At 33.7% G+C, this 18,489-nt stretch overlaps 1 protein-coding gene across 1 annotated transcript; it reads right to left on the reverse strand.

Annotated features, from left to right (window-relative positions):
• Positions 1–9,454: 9,454 nt before the first annotated feature.
• LOC130625424 (uncharacterized) lies at positions 9,455–16,775 on the reverse strand. Its single transcript, XM_057440518.1, has 8 exons — positions 16,630–16,775; positions 16,355–16,511; positions 13,740–13,849; positions 13,339–13,473; positions 12,367–12,555; positions 11,887–11,964; positions 10,424–10,567; positions 9,455–10,035 (listed from the first exon to the last, which is right to left on the reverse strand). The coding sequence occupies exons 2-8, from the start codon at positions 16,506–16,508 to the stop codon at positions 9,868–9,870; spliced, it is 978 nt and encodes a 325-aa protein (XP_057296501.1). The 5' UTR covers positions 16,509–16,511; positions 16,630–16,775; the 3' UTR covers positions 9,455–9,867.
• Positions 16,776–18,489: the final 1,714 nt, after the last annotated feature.

The following is an 18,489-nucleotide window of genomic DNA, read 5'->3' on the forward strand; positions in this document are numbered from 1 at the left end:
CAAAACATATCCCAGTCACAGCAGTAGAACTTGATACATTTGTTTGGCTATTTGATTTTGATCGATACCAGTGGTCCACCAAAACGTCATTTCAATCACCTCTTCTATCGCCAAATTAGACTTTTCAAACCAGCTACCTTTGCCAATTGACGTTTCAATAAAATGACCGTTCTTTTGGCATTTATCGCATTTTCTTTGTTTGATTAACAAATTGTTATCAAAACACCACGATAAGGCATTCTCTTTGGTATCTGTGATGTTTGTTATGAAGTATTTGTGTGTTGTAAATGCTGTTTTATCGGATGAGCGGATAAATCGATCATAACTGTTATTTGAAGGTCCAAATTGCATTGACTTGTCATGACTAACACCATTGACACCACATTGTGTCCCCCGGCTTTTAATCTTTATAACGGTAGGTAACCCATGTTACGATTTAATCAGAAATTAATCAATTTTGTAGACCTTCATCAATGACAATGAATGATTATATTATTGAGTTTGAAAGACTATCCAACAAGCTCAAAAATTACGATATGGAATTACCTGAAGGAGTTTTAGCTTATCGTTTCATTAACAGTTCAAATATTTCGGAAAGTCATAAGCAGCTTATTAGAGCAACTTTAACAGAACTAAAATACACCAAAGCCAAAGAGCAGCTAAAAAAGATTTTTAGTGATCCTTCAAATTTTATGACTGGTCAAGGTAGTGACGATATCAAAATAGAGAAGACTGAAGACATTTACTATGGAGCTACGTACAGACAAAATAAAACTCAAAGTCGATCTAGAGACAACAGAAGAACATATACACGAAAATTTGCAGATGGGAATAGAAGATTGAACCCATTAGATAGAAATGGTGAGCCTAGTAGATGACCTATCTGTGGATCAGTTTTTCACTGGGCAAAGTCATGCTCAGATACACTTCAGGGACAGGAAAACAAAACAAAACAAGCACCTGATGAAGTTCAGGTAACCCTTATTGAAAAATGCATGACAAAGAAACTTTAACCATGGCAATACTTCACTCTTGATGTACCAAAACAGTTTGTGGTGAAGATTGGTTGCAATGTTATCTGAACACATTGAATGATGGAGAGTTAAAGTCTGTGATTGAAAGAAAAAGTGCAACAATATTCAAGTTTGGAAGTGGTAAACATGTGACATCTGTTAAAAATGTCACCTTACCTACAATAATTGCTGGACGAAGCGTGATGTTATCCACAGATGTGGTGCAAATACCATTACCCTTATTGCTAAGCAAGGAAGCTATGAAAAAGGCAAACACTAGAATAGACATTGCCAACGATAAAATAATTATCTTCAACACAGATATACCAGTTTCTTTCAGTTCCTGTGGTCATTACTGTATTCCAATAGGAAGAGTTGGAAAGTTCAAAGAAGGAGACATTAAAGAAGAAGCACTTGCTATATGTAATTTTTTACAACAGAAAATACCACTGCAAAGGAAGGCTGCTGCAGTCAAACTTCATCGACAGTTCAGTCATCCTAATAGTTCAAGACTAAAACAGTTGCTGATAGATGCAAATATTAATGATGTTGAGATCTTTATTCATCTTGATGAGCTTGAGCATTCCTGCCAAATTTGTTTGAAATTCAAAAAGCCAAAGCCAACCACGATTGTAGGTTTTCCAATGGCAAGACGATTCAATGAAACAGTAGCATTAGATCTGAAAGAATGGTCAGATTCGCCGAAGGTTTGGTTTAGTTGACCATTTTACTCGCTACGGTACTTCGTGCGTCATCAAAACAAAAAGGAAAGAAGAAATAATCAAACGAATCTTTCAAATATGGATTTCCATATTTGGTTCTGCTGAAAAATTTCTTATTGATAACAGCGGAGAATTTGCAAATGAGGATTTTGTATCGATGTGTGAAAATGCCAACATCAGAATATGCACAACAGCTGCAGAAAGCCCTTGGAGCAATGGTTTGGTGGAAATACATAATGCTATTCTTGGTTATAATGTTAGCAAGATGATGGAGGATAAAGTTACAGTCAATTTGGACATGGCAGTAGCCTAGTCAGTGAGCGCCAAAAATTCCCTGAAAAATGTCAATGGCTACAGTCCGAACCAACTTGTTTTTGGATTCAACCCAAATCTTCCGAACTGCGATAATGCGAAGTTACCAGCTTTAGAAAGAAAGACTTCCAGTGAGATTGTTGCAACAAATCTAAATGCTATGAACGCTGCACGAAAGGCATTCATACAAAGTGAATCAGCGGAAAAGGTTAGAAGAGCATTAAGGGATCAAACAAGAACGTCAGGTGATGATAGATTTGAAACTGGGGACAAGGTATTTTACAAAAGAAACACAAGCAATGCTCGGAAAGGCCCAGGTAGTGTCATAGGACAGGATGGCAAACAGGTTTTAATAAAACATGGCAGTTCGTATGTCCGTGTGCACCCTTGTCGTATCCAAAGAGACACAGGCTTTTCTCTGATTGATGCTACTCCCATAGAAAGTTGCAGAAATAAACCAATAACATCTTTAACCCACACTGATAATCCTATGAATGAAGAAGTAGTAGGTGATGGAGATAGTGATGACAGTGCTGAAAATTCTGATATTAATTTGCAGAACTTCCAAAGTGATGAACCAGAAAGAAGGGTTGCCATTAGAAAGGAGAGACAAGAAAATTCTGATGCTGATTTGCAGAACTTCCAAAGTGATGAACCAGAAAGAAGGGATGCCATTAGAAAGGTGCATCAGATGAAATTAATGATATAAATAATCTAACCAGTAGCATAAGTCGACTTTCCTTAGATGTAACAGACAGTGACACACAAGACCAAAAGTGGTTTGATGGTTCCGTTAAACCCAAAGCTAAGTCATTTGTAAAGTGTAAGTTCAAGGACTGTGATACAGTTAAAGATGTGGAAATTATATCAAAAGGTGGTAAAGCAACTCGAAAATATAAATCCTATTTGAATATACAAGATGTAGATAGTAATTCATTGTCATGTGTTGATTGAGAGGAAATTGAAAGTTGGCAGCCAATAAACACAGAAGAGGTACTTCTTTCGCAAGTAAAATTTGCAGATTCAGACGTCTTGAATGCTAAAATTGACGAATTGGAAAAATGGAAAAAGAACAAGGTTTATGAAAATGTTGAAAACCATGGACAAAAGGCATTGTCTGTGAGATGGGTCGTGACTGAGAAAATACTGAATGGGAAGAAAAAAATGAAAGCCAGATTAGTTGCACGGGGCTTCGAGGAGATAGATAATGACATTTTAAAAGACTCCCCAACTTGCTCGAAGGAAAGCTTGCGTTTGATACTCACCCTCATTGCTTACAATAATTGGAGGTGCACTTCTATTGACATCAAATCTGCATTTTTACAAGGAAAGGAAATTGAAAGAAATGTTTACCTAAAACCTCCAAAAGAAGCTGATAATGGAAATTCTTTGTGGAAGCTTAAGAAATGCATTTATGGTTTGGTGGATGCTTCTCGCTGTTGGTATTTGCGTGTAAAAGAAGAGCTCATAAATCTTAATGTCTCGGTGAGCAAGAGTGATCCTGCAATATTTTACTGGCATCATGGTAAACAATTATCAGGAGTAATGGCCACACATGTTGATGATTTTTGTTGGGGCGGGAATGAGGATTTCATCGAAAATGTTATAACCTTTACGGAGAGTGTTTCTTGTTGAATCTGAATGTTTAACTGTTTTTCGTTATCTTGGATTAAGCTTAAACCAGCACAGTGATTTTACCATTTAAATCAACCAAAATGCATATGTTGAGGAAATTGAACCTATTGAAATAGAAAAAGAAAGACAGGGGAAGAAGAATTATCCACTGAATGAAAATGAGATCAGGGAATTCAGAGCTTTAATAGGACGGCTGTGCTGGTTAAGTGGACAGACCAGACCCAATATCATGTTTGAAGTCTGTGAATTAGGAGCATCAGTAAAGGAAGCCACAATAGATGATTTATTGAAAGGCAACAAAGTTCTGGGAAAAGCCAAAAACGAAAATGTTATTTTACAGTTCAAAGGTACTATGAAAAATTTGACTCTTGAAGTCTACAATGACGCATCCTTTGCAAACCTTAGAAACGGAGGATCTCAAGGCGGATATATAATATTTCTGAAAGACGACTGTGGAAATCTATCCCCCATTATGTGGCAGTCAAAGCGCCTGAGTAGTAAAGAGTACAATGGCTGCAGAAACTCTGATTCAAGTTGAAGCTGCAGAAGCAGCATTCTGGTTATCAAATTTACTGACTGTGGTCGTAATGTTTTAAATTCCATTATATGTTACACAGACAGTCGACAACTATTTGAAGCAGTTCATTCGATCAAATCTGTTGTGGATAAGCGACTACGGATAGATTTGTCTATACTTAAAGAAATGATTGACAGAGGATAAATAACAGATGTAAAGTGGATTGATAGCAAGAAACAAATTGCAAATTGTCTGACGAAAAGAGGAGCATCTGGAGGGACTATTGAGAACCCTTCAGCGTGGTGGGCTGCATTAATTTCAAGTTGGTGATGTGTAAATAGTGCACATAAAGATTGAAGAAAGGTGGGGAAGATTGTTAACTTACTGTTCGTGTTTAGACAGTATAACTAATTACAATAGTGTTGGATTGGGTTTTTGTTCTGTTTGGTGCAGATCTGATACATTGGTACAACGTTGCGTTGCTGTTGTGTTGCTGTTGTGTTTAATGATTGTTGTGTTAAACCCAAGTCAGAGCTACAACGATTATCAGGTTAGTCACATATTTCGCCTTTTAACACGCTTGATCCGTCATTTACAGTATGCGTTGCATAAGGAGAAAAGAGAAAAGAATAAATAAAAAAATAATTACCTAATATGCATAATGCGCAATTTTCAGGTATATATCTCTTATTTTCAGTACTGAATTGATAAGACACAATTTCTCCACTAAAAATCTTCGACAGAATCTCCATATCCCCAGTGTAATTCTCATCGTTTTTTTTTCAATATTTTGTACAAGTACTCCTGTATTTCGGCATTTACAATGTATGCACATTTTCTTGTACATTGGCACTTTTTCAAGCCAGATGTGGTGGTGATAGATATAATGTCTACATCTTCTTGCATAGCCTTTAATGGTTGATTAACCGCCATCTTACTTTCCTGTAGACGGCTGTCCAACAAACAAGAAAAATGTGTTATGGTTAATGCTATAACCATTTCTATTTCAATCGAACCTTGAATTTTAGCGGTCAAATAATTAGCTGTAGTTATTACGGAAGAAAGAACACATCCAATGTTTGTACCTGCAGCTGTTGCCTTCTTTCTATATATGTAAACAATTGTTCAGATAGCACCTTTTCATACTTGACGTCATGATTAATAAATCTTGAGTTTAATTCAGCCCAAACTTTTTCAGGTTGTGAGATAATAATTGATTTTGAAGAATACATTATAAAAGATTTGGGCAATAGATACGTGAAGCCATTTGTTACAAGAATGACTGTTTTAATAAACAGTCGTTATTTTCAACATCGGATACGATGTCGTGGCATTGCCGGAAGCAATGAATTAAAAGACACAGAGGCGCTAACGTGATAGTGTTGAAGACGTTGCATATAGCGTTGTTTTGATTAATGATTTTACAAAAGTTGGTCGTTGGTTGTATTGAATTTAATTTACTATTTTAAGGGGATATTCTAAAGTTTAGCTGTTTGATTTAAGATAAAAATTTGTAAGTAAAAAGTCTCCATACTTTGTGTGAAGAAAGTACAAAGTTTGATTACAATTGGTTACAATTTTTATATTAGTTTTTTGCTGTTGTGGTTAATATTGGAGTACTCACAGAAACAAATTTCCTGGCTGATGAGGATAAGGTGTGACCACATTGGGTTGGGTTTGCAAATGGGAGACATTTGTATAAAAAAACTGAATTTTGATATTTATTAAATTAGATTTTACTGTTTCTGGCTACAATGAGCAACTTTAAAATTATATTTGTGTTCCATACCCTGTTGGTCTAATGGCTATGACACTTTTGCAAATGAGAGATGCAGGTTCAAATCCTGGACAAGGCTTGTACCTAGCTATAGCTATATAGTAGCAGTATTTAGGACATTGTTGTACTGTGATCTCACCCCATGACTATGAGCAGAGTGGGAGATATGATACCGTACAAGCCGTAGCATGTCGGATATAACAGACATTAGTGGACCTTTGATAAAGGGAAAAATTGCATACAGCTCTATCCTTTATAGCATACAGTCATCAATTTAATTAACAGAAATGCGATTGTAAACAAAAGCGTTCTAGTCCATTACAACAAAATGTAGCTATATATATTTAACCATAATCTGCAATAATCTCGTTGTATATAGCTAAAGGGTTTTCGCTTGCAAACCTAGGGGATCCTGTCCCCATGCTGCTACACAACCTTTTCTAAAGTTTTAACAAAATCTCATAGACCTAGCTAACTAGTTGTTAAGCTTCTTGAAATCTACTTTGAAATAACATCTGACCTGACTGATTCTTCCAGTAGTGTCGTTTCAAAGGCGGTCAGCTCGATTTAAAATTAAAAAAAAGAAAGAGCAACACTGCGCCATCTTAAAAGCGTCGTTTTTCTCGACCATTCAAAAAGAAATAAGAGGTATTGTATGACACGGGTAAAAAAATCAAGACAATACGTATATCGCGTAACGACACACGCAGTCTTTGGCCCAACCTCGTTTCTAGGTCTTTTAAAACCCGGATAAACTGTGGAGGGGGACGGGAGGTTGCGCCAAAAAAGAAATATACCACCAGGGCAAAAGTAATTTAAACAAGAAGCCCTGGGGGCTCTAAGAATTTCCGCTCGGTACCAAAATATTCGTTGTGTTATCGTGCCAACCATTCGAAGAGTTTTGGTGCATGAAGCTCTGAAGATAAAGGACACAAGTGACATTATATGTTATAACAACCGCAAACAAAACGCAATGTTTCATAATAAACTCACACTCATAATTTTAAAAGAAATTGCTAACAAAAAATACAGCCTATCATTCATGGTTGAAAGTCTTGCGGTTGAGACGTTTATGGTCTTAAACGGCATTTAGTTGACAAAAAATCAAAAATTTGATGTGACCAACATTTCCAGCATACTTTCTTTATTAACTGTGCCAATTTTTGTCGAAAATAAAGTAGTTTTAATTTTTGAACAAATTTTGGCCTAAAATGACATTTAGGTGACGAAAAACCAAAATTTTGATGTCACCATCATGTTCAGCATACTTTTTTTTGTTAACTGTGTCAATTCTTGTCAAAAATAAAGTAGTTTTAATTTTTGGACCAATTTTCGCCTAAAATGACATTTAGGTAACAAGAAATCAAAATTTTGATGTCACCATCATGTTCAGCATACTTTGTTTGTTTACTGTGCCAAATTTTGTTGAAAATAAAGTAGTTTTAATTTTTGCACCAATACTGGCCTAAAATGAAATTTAAGGTGACAAAAAACCAAAATTTTGATGTCACCATCATGTTCAGCATACTTTTTTTGTTAACTGTGCCAAATTTTGTTGAAAATAAAGTAGTTTTAATTTTTGAACAAATTTTGGCCTAAAATGACATTTAGGTGACGAAAAACCAAAATTTTGATGTCACCATCATGTTCAGCATACTTTTTTTTGTTAACTGTGTCAATTCTTGTCAAAAATAAAGTAGTTTTAATTTTTGGACCAATTTTCGCCTAAAATGACATTTAGGTAACAAGAAATCAAAATTTTGATGTCACCATCATGTTCAGTATACTTTATTTGTTAACTGTGCCAAATTTTGTTGAAAATAAAGTAGTTTTAATTTTTGGACCAATTTTCGCCTAAAATGACATTTAGGTAACAAGAAATCAAAATTTTGATGTCACCATCATGTTCAGCATACTTTGTTTGTTTACTGTGCCAAATTTTGTTGAAAATAAAGTAGTTTTAATTTTTGCACCAATACTGGCCTAAAATGAAATTTAAGGTGACAAAAAACCAAAATTTTGATGTCACCATCAGGGTTCAGCATACTTTTTTTGTTAACTGTGCCAATTCTTGTCAAAAATAAAGTAGTTTTAATTTTTAGACCAATTTTCGCCTAAAATGACATTTAGGTAACAAGAAATCGAAATTTTGATGTCATTATCATGTTCAGCATACTTTTTTTGTTAACTGTGCCAAATCTTGTTGAAAAAAAAGTAGTTTTAATTTTTGAACAAATTTTGGCCTAAAATGACATTTAGGTGACTAAAAACCAAAATTTTGATGTCACCATCAGGGTTCAGCATACTTTTTTTGTTAACTGTGCCAATTCTTGTCAAAAATAAAGTAGTTTTAATTTTTAGACCAATTTTCGCTTAAAATGACATTTAGGTAACAAGAAATCAAAATTTTGATGTCATTATCATGTTCAGCATACTTTTTTTGTTAACTGTGCCAAATTTTGTTGAAAATAAAGTAGTTTTAATTTTTGAACAAATTTTGGCCTAAAATGACATTTAGGTGACAAAAATCAAAATTATGATGTCACCATTATGTTCAGCATATCTTTTTTGTTAAGTATGCCAAACTTTGTCCAATTTTGGCCTGAAACAATCATTTAGATGATTTCCCAGTACTTAGGGAGCTTGGGTACGAAGTTTTAATCTGTGACGTTCAATTGACCATTTGGGACAGGGTTAGTTAGTCAGTTCAATACTCTCCTCCTCTCAGATGAACGTGAAATTCCAGGGTCGATTTTTTCTCAAAAAATGCTCCGAAAGAAAAAAACGACGGTTTTAAAGAATTTCCTACGCCTTCGGGCGCGGAAATTCAATAAAAAAACTTCAACAGCGTCACCCTCTTCTAAGTCCGTCCCTAAGATGGTCCTCAGCCGGCTTGTTAACTATTCATTGGTTCCGATTAAATCAGAAAAGGTATACCGTCACCATCTAAATATCCATATTTTTGCCTCGATCGAAAGAACAGAACGTAGCTTAAATCAATCAATTTTAATTTCCACTCAAATTATCCATTGGTTATTTTTGCACATTTGTTGTTACCTTCTGAAAGTAAAATTTACATTCAAGTCAACTTTCACTCGGTACGGAAAGAGGAAGATATAAGTGTTGCGAATTACCTTTTCAGAAAATGTATTCTCGCATGTGGAAATTTGGCTTCAGGTGCTAGGTCTGGAAATTGTATAATGATGTATAAAGTGAATTATCTACGAATGAAAAAGCCAGTGAAACTTTTCGCTTGACACTCGAAAAAAAAGGACTTCTTCATTAAATAAAACACCCTGCGTAAAACAGTTCAAAAAAGCATTTAGTAAATTTCATTTCGGTTTCGATAACGTCTTCATTTCACGCGGTTCTAAGTAGATCCTATATGTAGAACAGCTCTGCGGTGGGAATTACTTACCTTCAGTGCAATACTATTTATTTGCACTGTGAAAATTTAAAAACAAAAAATACAAAAACAAACAAACAAATGAGTTATTTTCGCTTTAATGATTTCACATCTCTACCCAATTCATTCTTTTATAGGATAAGTTAAAAAAAAACAATACCAATTTTAAAATAGATCCAATATTTTGAATTGTACAGGAACATATATAAATATAACGAAAAAAGTATAAACACTAGTGTTAAATAGAATATTCAAAAACATATAGCAACCTAGTCCTCGTTTCCATGATCATTCAAACTTTACGTCGGTTATTTCCGCCTGAGCAATTTTTTTACTGGTCGGAACAGATCGGTTTTAAATAAACAGCCTGGGAACCACATCACAGGTACATCAAAATCGGTTTGCCTCGGTTATTTCAAACAAAAATTCTCGCAGTTAAAAATATTTTCGAACGCTAAAATTAAAACTTAAAAAGTAATTAAATATTATATTTTTAGAACTTCTAATATGTCAATTTCATCCAAACTGTTTTCCAGTTTCCCTTGAACAGGTGTTCTTAAAGCTAATAAAGATCTTCCCGCTTGTAAGCGAATGTCTTGCGATTCGTGAGACGTCAAGCGAACCAAATTCTCTCGAAGTTTCTCGTTCACGAACTAAAAGAGTTCAATTACAAAGGCTTATATGCTAAATTCATTTTAAGCATTAGATAAGCATACGGGAATAGTTGGGTCGTAAAAAGCAAGTAAGAGAATTCAGGCAACTTTTAGCATTTGGTGAAAAAAAATTATTATCAAATAAATTATGAAAGTTAAATTTTAAAAATAGTTGCTTAACTTGGTTAACTAAAACCAGAAAAACCTTTTTCATTTTTTGGACAGTGTATAACTTCTGCAGAAAACAGTGTACAATCACATTTACCGGTCTCGTTTTGTACTGGTTGTTAGACCGTGGAAAACCAAGATAAGCAGGCAGGAAGGCAAACAACAATCAATCAATAAAACAAACAAACAAACAAACAAACAAACAAACAAATAAACAGACCTCTGGTGTTGCAACGCATGGCTGTTTTCCATACTGCCAACGTCTGTGTAAAGAAGTCAACACATTCGCACAACAACTTACAGCTCGTAGCAGAAATTTTTCTTCCACTTCTGGCGAAATGAACGGCTCAACAGAATGCAATAACTGACACACAAATGAGAATAACGTAGTTAGAAACAATTCTACTAAATGGTCTGGATATAAGAATATACTTTTACTATCCCACATGCACGGATAATAATTTTTGGAAATATCTTCTTTAAAAATATTTCTGCTGTCTAAAAATATCCGTAAGACATGTTGCACAAAGTGTACATTTGCTCAGAGTCAATATTACAACGGTGTGGGACATCCACGTTAGTGTAAAACTTCACCCGTCTGCAATAAAAAATGCACAAAATATAAAACTAAAGTTTTTGAAATACAAGCTTAGTTTTTATTTCATATTTTAATCTTTTCAGTAATATATGTCATATAAACTTAATTGTCCTTTTTCTGTGTTACTTGTTAATTTAGGGTGTCCACTCAATAGTAACCTTTATTTTCCTAAAAGTTTTGACATTGTTTGACTAAAATTCCTTTTAGTCAAACATTCCACATTCCTCTTAGCTATAATTTTAGCTGCTTACCTACCAACGCGTTGAACACTCCAAATGTATATTAGAACACTCTTGACTATGTCATGGAATTAACGAATTAATTTTCATAATACTGGAAAGTGATGTTGAGAGCAACACAGGGTTTTTGAATATTAAGAAAATCACGAAAAGCATTATAGTCTAGTCAAAGCCATATAACGTCTCAGTTTAGAGATACCATTGATTTAATTTAGACATAATATGCAAATAACTGTCTTTGACTCTTTTTTTTTGATTGCCAACTGAGTGTAGCTGGTCAATTTGCACTAGTTGCAATATATGTAATGTCCTTATTATGTTAACCCATGTCACCGTTCATAAAAGTTCAAGAAACATATATTCCGTATATTTTATTGTAATCATTGACAAGTGAACACAACAAAGTTTGTAATATATTAGAAAAAAACAGTGTTTATATTTAATTATGGGAGTGCTCTTTGATATTGAGTCTGTTTTAATAAATCTGTCTGGAGTGCGTAAGCAAAACTTTCAAAATTTCCAACAGTTGAAAAATAAATTTTTCACTTACTATTAATAATAGTAAAGTGGTGTTGTTTCCAACTAAGCTTAAAAATGATGGTTCAATATTTCTAAAAGCTTTAAGGAAAAAGACAAGAGAAACTTTGCTCCTCAACATATGTAAAGTTGGAGTTTTTGTTTACATTAGAAATTACGACTTAAAATATAATATGGAGATGGCAAATTTACATGGCTACAACATGCTCGTTAGAAGCTGCATGTTTCCAGAAAAGCTGTAAAATTAAAATGGATACATGGATACAGTTACTGCCTGTACTTAAAACGAACAAATTAAAATATTTATACCTGTGCGTCTAGTTCCAGCATGTTTTCACATAGTTTATCATTTGTGGACAGATTTACCAACACTTTTAAAACTTGTACCTGGACAACAAAAACAAAACAAAAAAACAAAACAGTGTACTGATCTCAGGTAGAACTTTATTAATACACATTTCCATTAAATTAAAACAAATTAGTGTGGCAAATGTAAACAAAAAAACCCAAACAAGCAAACAAAATGTTGTCATCATGGTGGAAATTGCTACAAAGGAAAAAAAATATGTCCGGTTGCTACCTGTTTTAGTTAAGAGTGTTTGTACTGTTTTAATTTATGTTTTCATATGAAGGCTAAGATAATGCTGAGAATGTACACTTCTTGTAAATAAAAGGTACTTTTCCAGAACAATAAAATATTTAAAACAGTGATGCTGCTTATAGGACATGTGCTTTTCACAAACAGTATTGGAAAGTAAGCCATATTGATGGAAGGTTAAGTCTGTATACCTTAATTTGTACAACATCGCATTCTTGCAGCAACTCACATAATACATGGATATGTTTAAGAATATCCTGGTGACTATCATTTAACGTTGTCAAGTTTGTGAGTGCATTTAATACAGCTGCAAACAGCGACACAGAAGATTCATTCATCACATTGCTTTTGATGATACTGACCAACACTGGTATGCATTCCTAAAACGTTCGAATATACATAATATTCTTGTCAGCATATATATCTTCTTCAAGAATAGACTTACTTATTCAAAAAACATCACACTGCCTGACTTACTTCCTGCTTTACACCTTTTTAAAGCTTATTTTAAAAAAATATATATAAAATTTAAACCATTAATATATTCTGGGTGACTCGTTAAATCTTGTCATCATTTATGACTTTAAACATTAAACACACAATCTGTAAAAAATAGGCCTTGCATTGTGTGGCTACTTTAATCTTGCATAAAAAAGCTATACTTTTAGCCAGTCTTTCAAATTGGTTTCCCAGTGTTTCTGCTTTCAATCTTTTTTTATTATTTATGTATATATATTTATATTTTAATGTCTTTTTATATATTTTAACTGGACACATATTTATAACAGCTTTTAGTTGACATGTATATCCAGTATAAATATTCGTTTAATAAAAAATAAAAAATAAAAATATTATAACAAAAATACAAGAAACTTCGTAGAGCAACTATTATTTTAGATCTTCATTACCTATGCTTAATCTTTCTGCTATGTAAATTTAAATTTTGTTGTCTGTCTGTGAGCGAAAGGAGGTAGTAGTGAGTAGTGACAGGCAAATTACCGTGAATTTTCTGATGGCAACGTTCTTGTGAATTGCACGACAGGTTTAGAACAAGTATTCTCAATTTTAATTTGTTGGTAATAACATAACACTTGTTTATACTCGAGAGATTGCATGGTTGAAAGCATTATAAGGCTTAAAAAAATAATACATAAAATTGTCACCTTTAGAGTGGCTTGGTTCTTTTCATTTAAAGAAAGATTGTTTATGAGAAGAGAAGCTTGAATTTTCACATCCTGGTCAGGATAATTCAAAGTGTTGGAAATTTTCTGTAGATAGCCTAATTGGTTTATTTTCTCCTAGAAAAAAATTAAATTAAATTATCTATTAAAATTACTTCTTTGGTCACAGCTGTGTTAATTAAGAAGCTGCCTTACATTTTACCTTCACTAGCTAGCATGATATAATTATATAAGACTTTTCAATCATTTTTCCCTCAGCAATTATTATTCATGCCAGCTTGCATTTTGCAAACTGGAACATTCTCTTGATGTTATTTAATATAGAGTTTTTCCCCAAATACAAGTGGTTAAATAAATGATTAAGGTAAGAACACTGTACACACCTGGACTTCAGAAAAAGCAGCAAGGTCAACTAATCTACTTAAAATGTAGACCAAACTTGATTTGTCAATTTCATCCTCATCTAAAGCTCTTAACAAATGCACCAAAGCATCTACAAAATCAAAAATAGAAATATCCTTACTCAACAAATTAACGCAATATGAAACCTTAAAACAGCTGCTTTAAGTGGGTCTAAGGCAACTGAACCGAAATGAGGAAAATAAGTTGAAAAAAATTATTTTTTATATTTTTATCATGTAATTGGAGCAGTGCTGCATCGTGCATTGCTAACATACCTTGCAGTAAGTAGGACTCAATCCATGGTTGCCAGAACTGTTAGCCACAAATATACCCACTACATTACAGGAAGTTATATGACAGTGACACACACATGCCTTATCCACACATATAGACATTTCTTAGCTACTTTATGGCCACAAGTTGTAGAGATGTGCATGTATCCCTGGAAGACTATTGGGTGCATGCAGGACAGGCTACTGACGAAATACAGTGGGATGCTAGGCACGTCACAGACAGTCAGCAGAGCATTAGCTTGGAAATACAAAAGAAGTTAGAGCTCATAAAAGGTGGGCTGCTGTGAGGTTTGTGGTATGGGTAATAGAACCACAAGAAAAGTGCTCTGGACGTGAGTGAGTGAATGAGTTAATATAGAGAACACTACTAGGAGAAGGGCTCCAGGTGTAGTGGAGAAAAGTGAATTCGGACCATGCATGATGGAGTACCTTCTCTCCAGCCTAGCATCCTCACCTAATACCACTAAATTAATCTCAGTTTAATTTATGAAAATCAAAATAAATTTTCCTACTCTTAAGTTTGTGTTTTCATTGGGAGCAATAAATTCCAGATTAATAGCTTTTAAAAGATCATATTTTTTCTGTCTCCATGCTACCCAAAGATTACAAATAATGTGTGAGGTTTGTAAAACACAGACAAAAAATGGCTATTTGGAATAATTTTGATAAAATTAATGAAATCAAACACTTTTGATTGAGTTAGAAATTGAGTAAGGAAAACATTGAGTTAGTCAAATTAGGTTAAAAAGTCAAAAGCGTTTTTTATGTATGTCAACTGCTATAAAGAAATATTTATTCCTTATAAACCATGGTATTTTCCCCAGAGAAGAGGGACAAAGCAACCATGTCAACGATTAGACTGATTTAAAGCAAATAAATAAATTACTCTGAATATATTTTGCACCTAATCTATTATTCTCCTAATATTGATAACGACAAAGTAGCAAAAATGGTGGCAACAGGAGGAAATTGGTTGTTGTTAGAAAATTATACTGCGACAGGCTAAATAAGGCTCCGCAAATAATTTTATTTTGTTCAACACTTTTAGTTACAAATGCAAAAGATTCTTCAATTGTCAAACAATTTGACTACTAATGTCAAAAGAAAATGATGAACAGTGATTTTTTTTGTTTTTGAAATTTTTCCATAGCATAATTGAAAAGCATAGTCAAGTTAAGTTAGGAATTCCTCTCCTAATTTGGCCAACAGTCTAACTTCAAAATATCCAAACTAAAGTACAAAATTATTTTTTAATTAAGGACATGTCTTCCGATTAAGAATTTTTATCAATTCCATGGAAGCACGTTTTTACAAACCGATAGGAGAAACTTGCATGGATTCTGCATAAACTACCAGTTTCAACAAAATAATCACCATGCAAAGATAGTTGTTAATATCTACATTCCATTTAGTTGTTCACATTTCACAGATAGTAGTAGATACAAAGTAATATTGTCATAGTATTACAAACAAACTTTGTTGAACGTTTGTTGGCATCTTTACTTGATGTGATTCATAAAATCAGACAATTCTATAAAAACACATAGGTGCATATGTGAGATATATTAGTATAAGTAACCCTGCATATTATCTTTCAAAGTGCTGCAAAGAGAATGGATTGAGTGGGACTTGGGTAGCATCGAATAGAATTAAATTGATAGCATAGTCAGTAGAGAAAACACCTAGGTCACACAATTTTTTACACTTTAAAGGTTGGTGTTTCTTTGTGGGGGAGTCAACAAAATTAATGAAAGTAATGTTTTGTATTTTGGGAATAATTTGGGCAAATAAACCTTTACAAAAATTCGGGAAAACTACCACTCAATCGCAGGGTATTTTGCGATCGGAGGAAGTAAACATCACATTTTTATAAGAGTTTATTAAGGAGAAAACACGTTCTTTGTGAAAACTTTTCTTTCTGCGTTTTGTTTTAAATAAAAAGTACACATAAGTTGCATCTTATTATTATTAACGTTTCCTGAAAATTTGAAAGAAATTGATACAAAGGAAGTTAAACATGAGAAAAAACGCTTTCTTCTCCAACAAACTTTTATAAAAACATGTTTTTTACCTCCTTTCTTCCGATATTGTAAAACGATGGTGAGCCAGGACCGCATGTACAATTGAATTATCTTAAGGGCTGAGGGTCAAAATTTTTAGTAAAAAATTCACATAAGCTTGTTCTCATATCACTTTTTACAGTTGAGGGGAGAGACAGACTTTTCATGGTCGAACTCTCACAGAAAACGTTTAATTAAAAGAAATGGAACTAAGAATTTGGCTAGCCTACTGTATGCACAAACCTTGTGATGTTGATTTTTTTCTTTTTCTACGAAGATCAGGAGAGTACAATCCAGATTCTCGAAAAGACAACACAATGTTATAGATTACAAATGCTAGTGCGAACGAACTGGCTACTGTAATTGCAAGTTTCGTGACGTCGTCTTGATTTGGCATTATCTAAACATTAAGGAAAAGGAATCATTTATGAGCACATTTAGGAAAATTAGGCTCGCTTCAAAGAATTTTCTACATTGGCATAATATGATCAAATAAGAAAACACAAAATAAAACAAACCTTTGGCAACAGTGCTTAAAATAATATGTGCGAATCTTTCGCTTTCGATTTTCAGGTTTTACCGTTAAACGAACTCCGTTTATGGATTTTAGAAACCCCACGTGAATATTTTGCAAAAAAGACTAAGCTAAAAGAAAAATACTATTTTTTAAAAAATAGACAAACTTTGTTATCCCTTTTCACTACTTTAATTATATAAGAATAAGTTTTAAAAAAGAACTATATGTTGTAAGTTCTATAAACTAAAAATAAATAAACATTTATTCAACTATTTAGCTGTCTGTAATCGCCTTTGCGAATTTAAAGTCCCTCACTCCAGAACGGGGTCGCATTTCAGAGTTTTCTGGGTGTGCGAGTGCCTGCTTGCTTGTGGAACTATCTGCTAGCTAGCTAGCTGGTGCTTATCTTTGACATGTTTGGTTGCTACCTAAAATTATAATTTAGCATGGTCTATTATAGTCTGTGGACTATGATTGTGGTGTTTGAACAACATATGCGCTGAATTAGCCAGGCTTTTTTCTTATAGAACTCTTCCGGAATGGTTCTTTTTGAGTTGAGGAATTATGCATGTCTATGTGTGCTTAGCAGCTCAATGCAGTGGACTTGAATTTAGAATAGATGACTTGCTATCTTAAATTTTTTTTTTGGCAGGCAAAATAAAGCAATTCAATTGGTTAATAATTCTTTTTAGAAGACCTGATTGGTTAAAAAACTTTTTGCCTGTTAAAAAAATGTAAATAAAGCTTTCGGCAAGTCATTTAACATTTTACCGTAGATTAGATTGTGCCGGCGCTGTAGATTAGTGGTTATAGCTCTCGTACTTTGTGCAGGAGACCGGGGTTCGATTCCTCTTGACGGCGATTCAACATGGGCGAGTGAATGTTACCATAGCCCTGGGTTAACCCAAGCCATGTGAGGGTAATTGGGGAGATGGCTCCATGTGTGGGCCGTTGGATATTGCCAGGAGTTGTCTAGTAGAGTGCGGTCCCTAATTGGGTCTGCGTAGCTCAAAACAAGCATTAAATACTCTAGGACTCTTCATCTAAGCCATGGCCCCTCCTGGAAATAATAGACAGGGTATATCCCTCGATATTAGCGAGCCTAGCCATGTAAAATATGCACATCTATCTATCTATCTGTGCCGTGGTAGCCACACCAAGCCATAAAGACACCAAAGTGTAAAAGCCATGAAAAAATCGAAATGTTATAATAGCAATTTAAAACAAAAAATTCTAAAGTTGTTCCATATGCCATGGCATGATTTGTAAAGCTTCTTTGACCTGTTTATAAATGGGACAAAATATATTTAAAAGCAGGTCAGTGGAGCCAATCTGTTCATAATCTGCACACCCTGCTTATAAACAGGACACAACTGTGTAAAAACTCTTTGACTAGGGTGTTCATTTCTAAGCCATATGTCCCATTAGTAAACAGGGCACAGAATTCACATTTTTAATAAGAAACCAAACTCCTAATTTTTAAATTGAGGATTCTTCAGGTTACTGTAAGGTAAAAATTTTTTTTAAAGAAAATTTTTCTTTGATTATGGGTAAAACAGATTTTTAATAGTTAAATTTTTATTCTAAAATTATATCTGAAAGTATGTTTATTTATTAATAAACAATGTTTGAATTTCAAAAAAAGGCAAATTGAAAAACCATTTTAGACACATCCCTTCTGAATAAGGTAATCGAAAAAGATGGGAAAAATTCAGTGGTTTTGTAAAAGAAACTTCGAACGTAAAGGAGGTGGTCAAATTTTCTCCACCTTTTAAATCCTTCCATTTTTCATTTCATTACAAAAAACTTATTTCAACCTATAGAAAATGCCGAGATCTTTCCAAATATTCATATTTAAATG

Source organism: Hydractinia symbiolongicarpus, chromosome 14, assembly GCF_029227915.1.
Source record: "Hydractinia symbiolongicarpus strain clone_291-10 chromosome 14, HSymV2.1, whole genome shotgun sequence".
Classification (NCBI taxonomy): domain Eukaryota; kingdom Metazoa; phylum Cnidaria; class Hydrozoa; order Anthoathecata; family Hydractiniidae; genus Hydractinia; species Hydractinia symbiolongicarpus.

What these genes read in the sequence shown, in the direction of transcription:
- LOC130625424 (XM_057440518.1), bottom strand. Translation starts at nt 16,508, where the DNA reads ATGCCAAATCAAGACGACGTCACGAAACTTGCAATTACAGTAGCCAGT. An exon ending in AAAAAAATCAACATCACAAG is followed by an intron (nt 13,850 to 16,354) that starts GTTTGTGCATAC and finishes TTGATTTTGTAG; the next exon opens with ATGCTTTGGTGCATTTGTTA. An exon ending in CATGCGTTGCAACACCAGAG is followed by an intron (nt 10,036 to 10,423) that starts GTCTGTTTATTT and finishes GAACTCTTTTAG; the next exon opens with TTCGTGAACGAGAAACTTCG.